At 41.0% G+C, this 13,025-nt stretch overlaps 1 protein-coding gene across 1 annotated transcript in view; it reads right to left on the bottom strand.

Moving 5' to 3' along the window:
- Positions 1-11,367: 11,367 nt before the first annotated feature.
- Positions 11,368-13,025, bottom strand: part of MROH2B (maestro heat like repeat family member 2B) — a 73,224-nt gene continuing 71,566 nt past the window's right edge. The window contains 2 exon segments of the mRNA XM_003810974.4: positions 11,368-11,505; positions 11,959-12,024. Coding sequence (XP_003811022.3) covers positions 11,399-11,505; positions 11,959-12,024 — 173 coding nt within the window. The 3' untranslated portion in view covers positions 11,368-11,398.

Genomic DNA, 13,025 nt, shown 5'->3' with positions numbered 1-13,025 from the left:
TACACTGGCTGTATATGCTCAATAAAATGTCCATTTTACAGTCACTTTCCACAGTCTCACAGCTAGTTATCAGAAAGTCTAGTCTTAAAAAATCTCTTTATCTCCCAGAGTAGAGCTCATCCTGTTTCACTCTAGCACTGGCCCCTTTACTGTCTTGTAGACCTTGCGGATATTATATGCTAGTCGTGTCTTGCCAGACAGCAGCATAGTTAAATGAGTCGTGTAGGGGTGGTTTCTTGCTATAGCTAGAGTGCTAGTATTATGAAATGCCAGCATAGACTTAAACAGGCAAGACATTTCTTTTGTTCCATGAGTAGTATGATCCTCCTAATTATCTTCCTTCCTTGTTTTGAATATAGATGGAGGTTTCCTGTAACCTTCCCTGTGGAGCATTGATTGAGGGTAGGGAAGTTGAAAATTGTGGTAGATAAGGAGCCAGAAGGCTTAAGGAGGAAGCTTAGCAATTACTGAGATCTAAACAATGTTGACAAATAGGCCTAAGTTTTGGAAAAGTTGATCTTGGGACTTTGGCTTATGAAGAGACTGCTAGTCCTGCTTCTAACAGTGGAGGTGACTGGAGCTAACAGTTCTTTTGGATGTATACCGGGAATTATGATCCTGCAATAAACATTCTTTCCCATTTAGATGGGAGAAAGGAGGGGACTGTCTTAGTTGGTTCAGGTTTCTATAACAGAATACCACAGACTGGGTGGCTTAAACAACATTTATTTTTCACAGTTCTGGAGGCTGTAAAGTCCAAGATGACAAATTTAGTGTCTATCAGGGGCCTGCTTCCTAGTTTGCAGATGGCCACCTTTTCTCTGTGTCCTCACATGGTGGACAGAGAGGGAGCTCTGGTCTCTTACTCTCCTTATCAGGGCACTAACATCATCAAAAGGGCCCCACCCTCATGACCTCATCTATACCTAATATCCCCCAAATAATCTACCTCCAAATACCATTGCATTGGGGATTAAAGCTTTAACATATGAATGGGTGGGGTGACACAAATATTCAGTCTGTAGTAGAGACTGTGAACTGGTGTGATTTTTTGGGTGAAACTGTTGCTTCATTCAGTGGGTTTCTGAGGAATTTTGCTTCAAAAGCTTGCCCTTTGGCAATCCTGGCAAGTAATGCAAAGAGATCAAACTAAATTTATAAATCAGATACATTGTGTCTGCAGACGCTGGGGAGACAGTTTTCTCTCATATTGAAATAGCAGTGCCTCAAAGATCTAATACAGGAGCTCAACAACGTAGGCTGGAATTACCATCTCTTCTGAGACAGAACACTGGTCCTCAATCTTCAGATGTGTAATGCAAAGACTTGAATACCAGAAAAGAGCAATGTTAACATTTAAAGCTAAAACTTCAGTAGTGCTTATCATGTGCCAGTAAATGCTGCTAGTTGCCTAGTTCCTTGCTTCTTATGAGTGGTTGATCAGAAATATCCAATGCAGATATTTCGTTTATCTCTATTACCAGTTCATGCCATGGTGTATAAGTGCTCTCTTTACTACTGGAAATAGACTCATTAGCATCTTTAAACTCAGATCCAAATCAGAAAACTTGTCCTTGAAATTCTGTTTCTCTAGAACCACTCTCAGTACATAAATCTTTATTAGGGTTCTTCAGAAAAACAGAACCAGTCAGATAGATATAGATATATGATATCATATATATCCTAAAGGATATATATATATAATATATATTTATATAATTTATTAAGTTTTTAATATTTTCTGTTTTTGTCCTCAGTGTCTTGAGCATATGGAGCACATTTTTAATAGCATTACAAGTTTTAATATATTAATTCAATCAATTTTGGCATTTATGGGTCCAATTATTTTTAAAAAGTTTCTTTTGGTTAATATTATTTCTTTTTTGAATGACTTACAATTTTTTGACAAATTTTACATTGTTTCATGCTGGATTTGATCCTAATGCACAGCTAACTTACGTAGAATAGGTTAAATCTTTTAGTGCAATCAAAAGCTACCATTAATCTAGAGTTTATATTATGTCCTTCCATTCTGGTTGGTACGAAATGATCCCTCCTTATGTGAATTTTAGGAATTGTTAGACTTTCTGGTTTCTGGTACTTCTCTCCCTCACTTGTACACAGCTCAGCTTCCAGTCAGCACTCAGCATAGATCAGCAACGGTCCCACTCTGCTGAGCTCCAGAGCTCTCATTCCTCCTTGTGCAGCTCCTTTGTCTCAGGCAATTTACTCTATAAATTCTAATGCCTTGACTCCCCAAACTGAGGTTTTAGTTCTTCAATTCAGTGAAGCCAATGGACACTGTTTGAAATCCACCTACCTGTGCAGTGGCCTGGAAATCGCCACCGGGAGGTAAGCCGTGGCAAGTCTAAGTCTCACCTCATTTGTTTCCCTTCTCTTGGGGGTCATAATCCTTCAATGACTCTTGTCAAATGTTTAAAAACCATTGACTTTCATTTTTTTCCAGTTGATTAAGGTGGAAGAGGAAATCTAATTCCTGTCACTCCATAATGGTCAAAAGCAGAAATTTCTTAAATATAATAGCATTTAAAATAAGCCTCTCATTCAAGTCCAGACATGAACTGCATGGCGGTCTGCTTCACAAAAGTGGAATGCAACATCACTGAGGGTATTTTTTTTATTTGTTTATTTTTGAGACAGTTTTGCTCTGTCACCCAGGTTGGAATGCAGTGGTGTCATCATGGCTCACTGCAGCCTCGACCTCCTGGGCTCCGGTGATTTTCTCACCTCAGCCTCCTGAGTAGCTGGGACTATGGGTGCGTGCCACCATGGCCAGCTAACTTTTTAAATTTTTGGTGCAGATGGGGGTCTCATTATGTTGTCTAGGTTGGCCTTGAACTCCTGGGCTCCAGCAGTCCTCCCGTCTTGGCCTCCCAAAAGGCTAGGATTATAGGTGTGAGCCACCGCCCCCGGCCTCTGATGGTGTTTTCTTATTTCCATGCTGTGCAATTTTGGGAACAAGCACCTATCTTGGGAAAGAAGCAGCTTCATTTTATTATCCTAGTCATTTAAGCTTAAATTCTCAGTTTTCTTTGATTCATCCCTTTAAGTCTTCCAAGCAAAATTATCTCTGTCATTTCTTTTTTCTTTTTCCTTTTTTTTTTTTGAGATGGAGTTTTGTTCTTGTTGCCCAGGCTGGAGAGCAATGGTGCAATCTCGGCTCACTGCAACCTGTGCCTCCCTGGTTCAAGTGATTCTCCTGCCTCAGCCTCCTGAGTAACTGGGATTATTACAGGCATGTGTCACCATGCCTGGCTAATTTTGTATTTTTAGTAGACATAGGGTTTCTCCATGTTGGCCAGACTGGTCTCAAACTCCTGACCTCAGGTGATCCGCCTGCCTCTGTCTCCCAAAGTGCTGGGATTACAGGTGTGAGCCACTGTGCCTGGCCACCTCTGTCATTTCTTTATATATTTCCTTAGTCTAAAAACCTATCAGTTAGTGTCTGATTTACCAGTTTATCTACTCTGTTAATCATGTCCTACAGCACTGATTTTATCATTTTACTATATTGATCAAGAACCCCTTTTAGTTGCCCACTGTCTTCTGAATAAAGATTAACTCAATTTGTCATTCAACGTTTGGTCCCTTTGCTATTTGGTCATCTTTATCTCTTAATAAAACTTTTCTGCTATTGTCGAAAGGGCTTCATTCTGTCCTCTGTTGAATGTAACAGATCAGGAAACTGCCACCATCAAGCCCTGCCCACCGGCCTATCTGCCCCATCCACAGGGCAGGCACATTCCCACTGTTTCAACCCTGAGCACAGCCTCTGAGGATTGGATAATGAATGGTTTTCTTATGATTCCACTGGAAGCAGAGTAAAGGTAGATTCAAACACCCCCATTCTCTTTGAAAAATTGAAAAAGTCCTAGTTAACCTGTACTGCAGGCTAATAAGCAGTTTCCCAGGCTCTCCATCTCCAAGATAGAGCCTCTTTTGACCACTGTGCAGTTAAGAAAGTTCTAGGGTATTGACTATTTTAATCCTCAGACCCAGAATATTTGGAGGTAGTGGTAGGTAATGTAAGAGAAGGGATTTCTTATCTTGTGTTTTTCAGTGGCTCCCAAATTGAAAAAGAAGCTATGAGTCACATATATTTGGAAAGTTACATTCCCCAAATTTATCTTGCCTTTAGGATAACCACATAACTCAATAAATAAAATCCAGGACAGTTCATCCAGAAGGAATACAAATAAGTAAGGATGTTTTTGTTGGATAAAGAAAGTCTGACAAAGTAGAGGTAGAAAGCAAATGTCCTTTTTTCAGGTCATGACTTGGTGATTTTTTACACACACAGACACACACATGTACACACACACACACAAACACACACACACATACATTTTTGTAATGAATTCCACTGTCCCTCCCTCATGTTCCTCAACTCTGTCACATTTTCTGCTTGTCATGGTTTAAGGGATACCAGCAATGCATAAGAAAGAGAAATCTGAAGAAATGATAATTCCCAGGCTGCAGCTACATAAAACTGTTTATCAGAAAGTTTTTCTCTGCCAGGTTCCTGATGAGCTCACAGGTTACTAGCCCTTCTAATTGACTATGCATTCTCTACTTCTTCTATACTCAGGAAATCTGAAGGATGATGGTGGGGTTGGAGACTAACTCAAGTAAGAGTAAAAACCATTAGAAAACTTTGCTCTAATTTTAGAGCCTGGTGAGTGCTTCAGAAGTGCCTCTTTCTGTACTTTATCCTTTGAAACAGTGGCAGTAACTGGGACAACTCCAGTTGAGCAATTTCTCTGGCTTCTTTCACTGGAAGCCTATTTGTTTCTTCCTGTCTGTGATCTTTGTTCTTCTTTTTTTCTGGTAAAACTGTCTCCATGGCAGGGTCAGCCAAACTAAACAGGCCTGATTTACCAGCAGAACACTGGCTTCCACTGTTGGGTTAAAGGGCAGAGTTCTGAGTAGCAAAATAACATGATTCAGAGTTCTTCAAAGCAGTGCTTAGCCACTAGGCAGTCCATGAACATTACAAAATCTCCATCCTAAAGTAAACAAAAATTGAAAAATGATTATATGTGCAACTAATAGTGAGAAAAGCAACAGGAGTGAGACTAAAAGAAATCTGTAATTTCTTCAAGAATACTTGAACATGCTTTTCCTCTGCAACTGTATTTCCCTGAGACTCTCAAGTAGACTGTATTAGTCCCTTCTCACACTGCTATGAAGAAATACCCAAGACTGGGTAATTTATAAAGGAAAGAGGTTTAATTGGCTCACAGCTCTGCATGGCTGGGAAGGATTCAGAAAACTTACAATCGTGGTGGAAGGGGAAGAAAACACATCCTTCTTCACATGGCAGCCGGAGAAAGAAGTGCTGAGAAAAGCGGGAAAAGCCCCTTATAAAACCATCACATCCCATATGAACTCACTTACTATCATGAGAACAGCATGAGGGTCATTACCCCCATAAGAACTCACTTGCTATCATGAGAACAGCATGAGGGTCGTTGCCCCCATCATTCATTTAGCTCCCATCAGGTCCCTCCCATGATGTGAGGATTATGGGAACTACAATTCAAGATGAGATTTGGGTGAGGACACAGCCAAGTCATATTATTCTACCCCTGGCCTGTCCCAAATCTCATGTCCTCACATAAAATACAATCATATCTTTCCAACAGTCCTATCAAGTCTTAACTCATTCCAGCATTAGCTCAAAAGTCCAAGTCCAAAGTCTCATCTGAGACAAGGCAAGTCCCTTCTGCCTATGAGCCTGTAAAATCAAAAGCAATTTAGCTACTTTGTAGATACAATGGAGGTACAGGCATTGGGTAAATACACCTATTCAAAATGAGAGAAATTGACCAAAACAAAGAGGCTACAGGCCCCATGCAAATCTGAAATCCAATAGGGCAGTCATTAAAACTTAAGGTTTCAAAATCATCTTCTTTGACTCCATGTCTCACATTCAGGGCATGCTGATGCAAGAGGTGGGCTCCCATGGCCTTAGGCTGCTCTGCCTCTGTGGCTTTGTGGGGTACAGCCCCCCTTCCTGGCTGCTTTTATGGGCTGACATTGAGTGTCTGCAGCTTTTCCAGGTGCATGGTGCAAGATGTTAGTGGATCTACCATTCTGGGGTTTGGAGGACAGTGGCCCTCTTTTCACAGCTCCACTAGGCAGTACCCCAGTGGGGACTCTGTATGGGGGCTCTGACCTCACATTTCCCTTCCGCACTGCCCTAGCAGAGATTCTTCATGAGAGCTTTGCCCCTGAAGCAAACTTCTGCCTGCACATCCAGTTATTTCCATACATCCTCTGAAATCTAGGCAGAGGTTCCCAAACCTTAATTCTTGACATCTGTTGACCTGCAAGCCCAACACCACATGTAAGCCACTAAGGCTTGGGGCTTGCACCCTCTGAAGCAACGACCTGAGCTGTACATTGACCCCTTTTAGCCATGGTTGGAGCTGAAGCAGCTGGGATGCAGGGAACCCTGTCTTGAGGCTGCACAGAGCAGGGTGGCCCTGGGCCCTGTCCATGAAACCATTTTTCCCTCCTACGCCTCCAGGCCTGTGATGGAAGGTGCTGCCATGAAGGTCTCTGATATGTCCTGGAGACATATTCCCCATTGTCTTGGTGATTAAAATTCAGCTCCTTTTTACTTATGCAAATTTCTGCAGCCAGCTTGAATTTCTTCCCAGAAAATAGGATTTCCTTTTCTATCGCATCATCAGGCTGCAAATTTTCCAAACTTTATGTTCTGCTTTTTATTGAATGCTTTGCCACTTAGAAATTTCTTCCTCCAGATACCGTAAATAATCTCTCTCAAGTTCAAAGTTTCACAGATCTCTAGGTCAGGGGCAAAATGCTGCCAGTATCTGCATAGCAAGAGTCACCTTTCCTCCAGTTCCCAACAAGTTCCTTATCTCCATCTGAGACCACCTCAGCCTGGACTTCATTACCCATATCACTGGTCAGCATTTTAGTCAAAGCCATTTAACAAGTCTCTAGGAAGTTCCAAACTTTCCCACATTTTCCTGTCTTCTTCTGAGCCCTCTAAACTGTTCTAACCTCTGCCTTTTACCCAGTTCCAAAGTCGCTTTCCCATTTTTAGGTATCTTTACAACAGCAACCCACTCTCTGCAGTACAAATTTACTGTATTAGTCCCTTCACATGCTGCTGTGAAGAAATACCCAAGGCTGGGTAATTTATAAAGGAAAAAGGTTTAATCGACTCACAGTTCTGCATGGCTGAAAAGGCCTCAGGAAACTTACAATTACCACGGGAGGGGAAGCAAAAACGTCCTTCTTCACAAGGCAGCAGGAGAGAGAAGCGCTGAGCAAAGGGAGAAAAGCTTCTTATAAAACCGTAAGATCTTGTGAGAACTCACTCACTGTCACAAGAACAGCATGAGGGTAACTGCGTCATCATTCAATTACTTTCCACTGGGTCCCTCCCATGACATGTGGGGATTATGGGAACTATAATTCAAGATGATATTTGTGTGAGGACACAGCCAAACCATATCAGGGACTTTCTCAATTGAGTAACCTGCCTGTGTTTGAACTATAGAAATGAACCACAGAGGGCCCTGGGGGACTGACTGGGAAGAGAAGTATCAAGGAAGACTAGTGACAACTCTCTGAGGGGGAATGGTAGGAATATTTGTTGGGGATGAAAAAGAGATCTAAATGTGTCTCCTGTTACAAAGCCTGACTGTGGTGTACTGTATGTTATGAGAGCAAGTAAGAAGACTTTGATGGGGTCTGGCAAGAGAAACAACTATGAAGCAGGCAGAGCAGAAGCAGCAGATGCTGAGCTGAGGTCTCCTGAATTAGAGGGGCCACCTCATCTTCAGTCTCCTATGAAGGGCAGCAATATTCACAGGGCCAGGAATATGGCCACATGGGGCTGAGATCATCAGCTGGGTTTATATACCAACAATTGAGTTTATGCTAATATTTGTGATTATAATGATAAATTTGCTAATATCATAATATTTATATTGCATAGTTAACAATATAAATATTGATTAAACAATGATTCTGTGCCGGGCTTCTAAATGCTTTACTTGGGCTATAGTATGAATGTTTGTGTTTCTCCCTAATTCATTTGTTGAAACCTAGTGCCCAAGGTGATGGTATTAAGAGGTGGAGCCTTTGGAATTTGATTAGGTTCCACCCTCATGAATGGGATTAGTGCCCTTATAATAGAGGCCTGAGGAAGTTTGTCTGCCTCTCCCACCATGTGAGGACACAGCGAGAAGGAACACAGAAAGAAGGAACATATGAAGAATGAGCCCTCACTGACACCAAATCTACTGGCACCTTGATCTTGGACTTCTCAGTCCCAGAACTGTAAGCATAAATTCTGTGGCTTGCAGATTACTAAGATATTTTGTCTCAGCATCCTGAATGGACTAACATATTTAGTCAGATAATAATAATCAAATTATTATCCTGATTTTACAGTTGTGGAAATTGAAGTACAGAGAGGTTAAGTGGTTTTTCGAAGTCAAATGGCTAGTAAGTGGTGGAACCAGGATTTGTGAGAAAGAGAGTCTTAGAACAAGGTGAATCTAAGATGAGGGTTTAGACAGTTAAAGGTTTCAGAGGCAATGTGTGTTTTGTGTGGCCATTCTACCTACTTTCGATGAATCAATCTATGAGAAAGGCCCTATGCTGCATGCCAGGAAGGGGGCTGTGGTGGAGATATACAAATACCCAACAAATTCCTATGTGAGTGAATTTACACTCCTATCGAGGATGTCCTATAGTTCTGTAGTGGCTCAACCCAAATTCTATTAATACTTTTTGCCCTACATTCTGAAACTGTCCTGTGAAATACCATAATTACTAGCTATACATGACTATTTAAATTTCTGTTAATTAAAATTAATTAAATATTAGGTTTGATTTTTAAAAATTGATAAATAATAAAATAATTAAAATTAGATAAAATTAAAAATTGAATTCCTCAACTATCTACATTTCAAATGCTCAGTTGATACACATGGCTAGCGACTACCATGTTGGTCACTAAAGAAAGAAAAAATGATTTCCATCGTTGCAGAAGTTATATTGGATAGCACTATTTCACAACGTCATTTGACTTAAAATAATCTGCCAAAAGAGGTCAACTAAACCCATGTCTTTTGCCTTCTTTTTTTTTGCTCTGTTTCACATATGTTGTGCTTGGGAATAGCTTCTGACTCCATTAAGAAGTTAATGAAAGCCATTACCCAGAAAATGCACCTATGCGATTCTATACAGAAATTCGTATACAACTTTGGTAGGATCATGGACTCTCTGTGTAACAGTTACCTACTGGTGCCTAGCAAATTACCTCAAAACCCAGTGGCTTAAAACACTAAAGTTTTATTATCTCACACAGTTTCATGGTTCAGGAATTTGGGAATAGCTTGGTTAATGATTCTGGTTAAAGATTCTCATTAGATTTTGCTTGAATTGCTAGATTTTGCTAATAAAAATACAAGATGCTCAGCTAAATTTGAATTCATGATAAACAAGAAATAGTTTTTTAGTGTAATATATAACTAGGATATATTTTTACCAAAAAATTCAACATTTATCTGAAATTCAAATTTAACTGGGCAGGTGTATTTTATCTCACACTCCTAGGTTTCAGTCAATGTGTGAGTGAGCTGGGGTTTCAGTCGTCTGTAGACTAACGGGCTCTTGGGTCCATTCCGGAGATGATTCACTTACACGCCTTGCAGCTCAGTGCTCATTGTTTGCAGGAGTTTTTTGCTACCTGGACCTCTCCACAGGGCTGCTTGAGTGTCCTTAGGACACATCAGCTAGCTTCTTCCAGAATGAATGAATCAAGAGAATGCACTATTACTTTTGACCTTGTCTTCCAAGTCATAGTCCATCATTTCTGAAATGTTGTATTGGTTGCACAGGTCAGTTTTATTCATTGTAGGAGGGGACTTCCCAGGGGCATGAATACCAGGAAGCAGGAATCACTGGGGCTATCTGGGAGGCTGGCTCCATTTCTTGGAATTTATACATAGATTTTATAGAATATGAGCACCCTGAAGGCACAATTTTTCTATTTTCCCTCCCTGTTGTGGTTCCAGTGGCTATAACAATGCCTTATAAAACTGTAGGCATTCAATAAATATTTGTTAAATGAATAAAGAAATGGACTCCTAGTCCATAATCTCTTACCCAAAAGATTTTACTGCTCCCTAGGTTTTGTAGAAACAAAGATGTTTCCTCAAACAGCTTGGAGATGAAGATATTAGAATATAAGTAATAAAAATTTGCACGGACATTCTAAAGTAATATATTAATAATGGTGCTAATAAATGATCATGATGGTGCTTTTAAATGAGTGCCAGTATCTGTGTTAGAAACTTCTTTTTAGGGCTGGGGGCAGTGGCTTATGCCTGTAATCTCAGCACTTTGGGAGGCCACGGCAGATGGATCACCTGAGGTCAGGAGTTCAAGACCAGCCTGACCAACATGGTGAAACCCTGTCTCTACTAAAATATACAAAAATTAGCTAGGTGTGTGGTGGTGGGCCCCTGTAATCCCAGCTACTCAGGTGGCTGGGGCAGGAGAATCGCTTGAATCTGGGAGGTGGAGGTTGCAGTAAGCCGAGATCGCACCATTGCATTCCAGTCTGGGTGACAGAGAGAGACTCTGTCTCAAAAAAAAAAAAAAAAAAAGAAACTTGTTTTTAGGTATGTAATTTCATGTATGTAACCTTTCACTTATGCATTGTGAAAAACAAGAAAGAATAATAATCCAGATACTATGAAGAAATGAACGCACTCACACACACACACACACACGTGCTTGTGTGCGTGCATAGGCACTGTTGTTCTGGGGTAAAAGTAGAAAGGAAATGATGATGTTTAATAGAATGCCAGACAGGTTCTTTTGTAGAAAAGTACCTGGCATACTCTTGACACATAAATTACAACCTGGGAGAGAATAGGCAGGTTAAAGTTTATCATAAGACTGATTTTAAAAAGAGGAGTGTGGGTAGTAATTCAAAGCTGACAAAGATCTGAGAGGAAAGGGCTACATGCGGAAAATAACAGTGGACCTCTTTTTAGTGGCAGCAGAATCATGTGGGTCAAATTCTGCCGCTTTTTGATATCTGCTGGGACTTACTTTCTCAAGACAGAGGGCTAACCTAGGCAAAGCCATGTGGCTGTCACGATCCAAATCACAGGTTATCCCTGAAGTGAACTTGTGGGATTTGCTTTTTGCTAATGGAAGCCACCAAGGAGATTCTGGAGAGGAAGAAATATACCACCACTTCTATATCCCTATCCTAGGCAGCATCTCTTTCCTCAAAATGCTGCAAGTTTGTGAGGTAATAGGATGAAGACAGGAGTCAGATATAGGAAAAGCCAGCAGTTTATTTCTTGATGGCTTACAGAGGAATGCTTGTCTCTTTACACCTTCTCAGGAGGGTCTGCAAAGCAGCCTCAGCTGCTCTCTGGACACTAATACACGGATCTTGACGAAGTGCTTGGAGTCCTGAAATGGCAAGAATAGCAAATAAGTAGATGAGGAGAGTCAGAGCCCAGCAAGAAGGGCAAACCAAGCCAAGGCCCAACTTTTTAGCACTGAGGGTCAGACCCAAGTGGGGCTCAGGTCCTCATGCTCACATTTTATCCTAAAAGGTAGGATGTGGAACTACAAGAAATGATTTTCACATTGAAATAAGGGAAGAGAAGGCCCTGACCTTGTGATCAGTAGGTTTAGGCAATTGGAAAATCGTAGTCTATTGGTGTTTCTGATGCCTGCAAAGGGCTGGAGCTGGAGATTGCTTTGTACCCTGGAGAAATTCTAGTGTCTAGAGAGCATCAGAGACAATAATTGGTACTAAGATTTTCAAGTTCTGGGCTGACGTGGAACTTAGAACAGCAATATTTTCTCTTTTCCTAAGAATGTAACAATATGCTGGGAAGAAACTAGGTTGGTACTCACGTGTGGTCAGTTGTTCTCTGTCTAGTAACTCCACATATTGGCTGGTCAAATTGAGAACAACGGCATCTAAAGTTAATAGGAGACCATGTTACTGATTTCATTATAGAGGAAGAAGCCATGAAAAGTATAGCAGGTTAGACTCTGCACCTGGTGAGAAGGTAAATGGTAGGCTGGTGAATGAGCAAACTATATGACTTCCTTTGCACCCCCTAGAATGATGTCAGGGTGACTTCTATTGGGTCCCGAGTGCCATGTCTGCAAGTAGTCACTTATCCAGAGTATTTGGCAGAGTTCACACAATGATCTTCTAAGGAGGCTAGTTGTTGTTGGGATTTCAAATGTGTGTAAGATAGGGTCTCTGTCTTCAAAAATTTCATAATGTGTTGGTGGGGGGATCATATGTATGATTCAAGAAGGAATCTTCAGATTTTTAATTTGGCCTTAAAGGTGGTGAAGGGAGTGGGCCTGTTGTCTGTGGGCTGAATTAGTTGGAACAGGCTTCAAAGTAAGACTTAGAATTTCATGATAGAAGGATCTTTAGAGATTTACTTATGTTTTATTTTATACATCAGACAGAGAGGTAACATAAAGTTAAGTCAATTTCCAGAATCACATAGCAGAGCCAGGGGCTGCTGGCCCCCACATGAACATACTTCCCACTTGTATCATGTTGCCAAAGCTCTCAGCTTGAACTGAGCTTTGGATGTTGAGTATGGGTTATCTTATGGGATGAGGTGAAGGAAAGTGTTTATGTAAGGGCAGCAGCTGGGAGCAAAGATCTGGGGAAAAGAAGGAGCAAGGACTTGGAGCCAGAAGGAGCATGAAGGGCTCAGATGGGAGGAGAATGAGTGTAGGTGAGTCAGGAGAGGTTATGAGTTTTCACTGCAAAAGGAAGCAGGTTTCTTTGAGAGAGGATGTTACAAGATGTAAGATAAAAGCCCTTTCTGGGCTTTAATAAAAAAGTTATATCAGTCCTACTAGTGTTCATACTGGACAGCTTCTGGTCAAAGCAAAACTAGGTGGAAAAAGCAGACATATCTGGGTAGGAAATGGGGATGTGTACTCAC

This window comes from Pan paniscus, chromosome 4 (assembly GCF_029289425.2).
Source record: "Pan paniscus chromosome 4, NHGRI_mPanPan1-v2.0_pri, whole genome shotgun sequence".
Lineage (NCBI taxonomy): Eukaryota > Metazoa > Chordata > Mammalia > Primates > Hominidae > Pan > Pan paniscus.
Note: the sequence above shows the minus strand (reverse complement) of the source record. Positions and strands in the feature narration are given on the sequence as shown.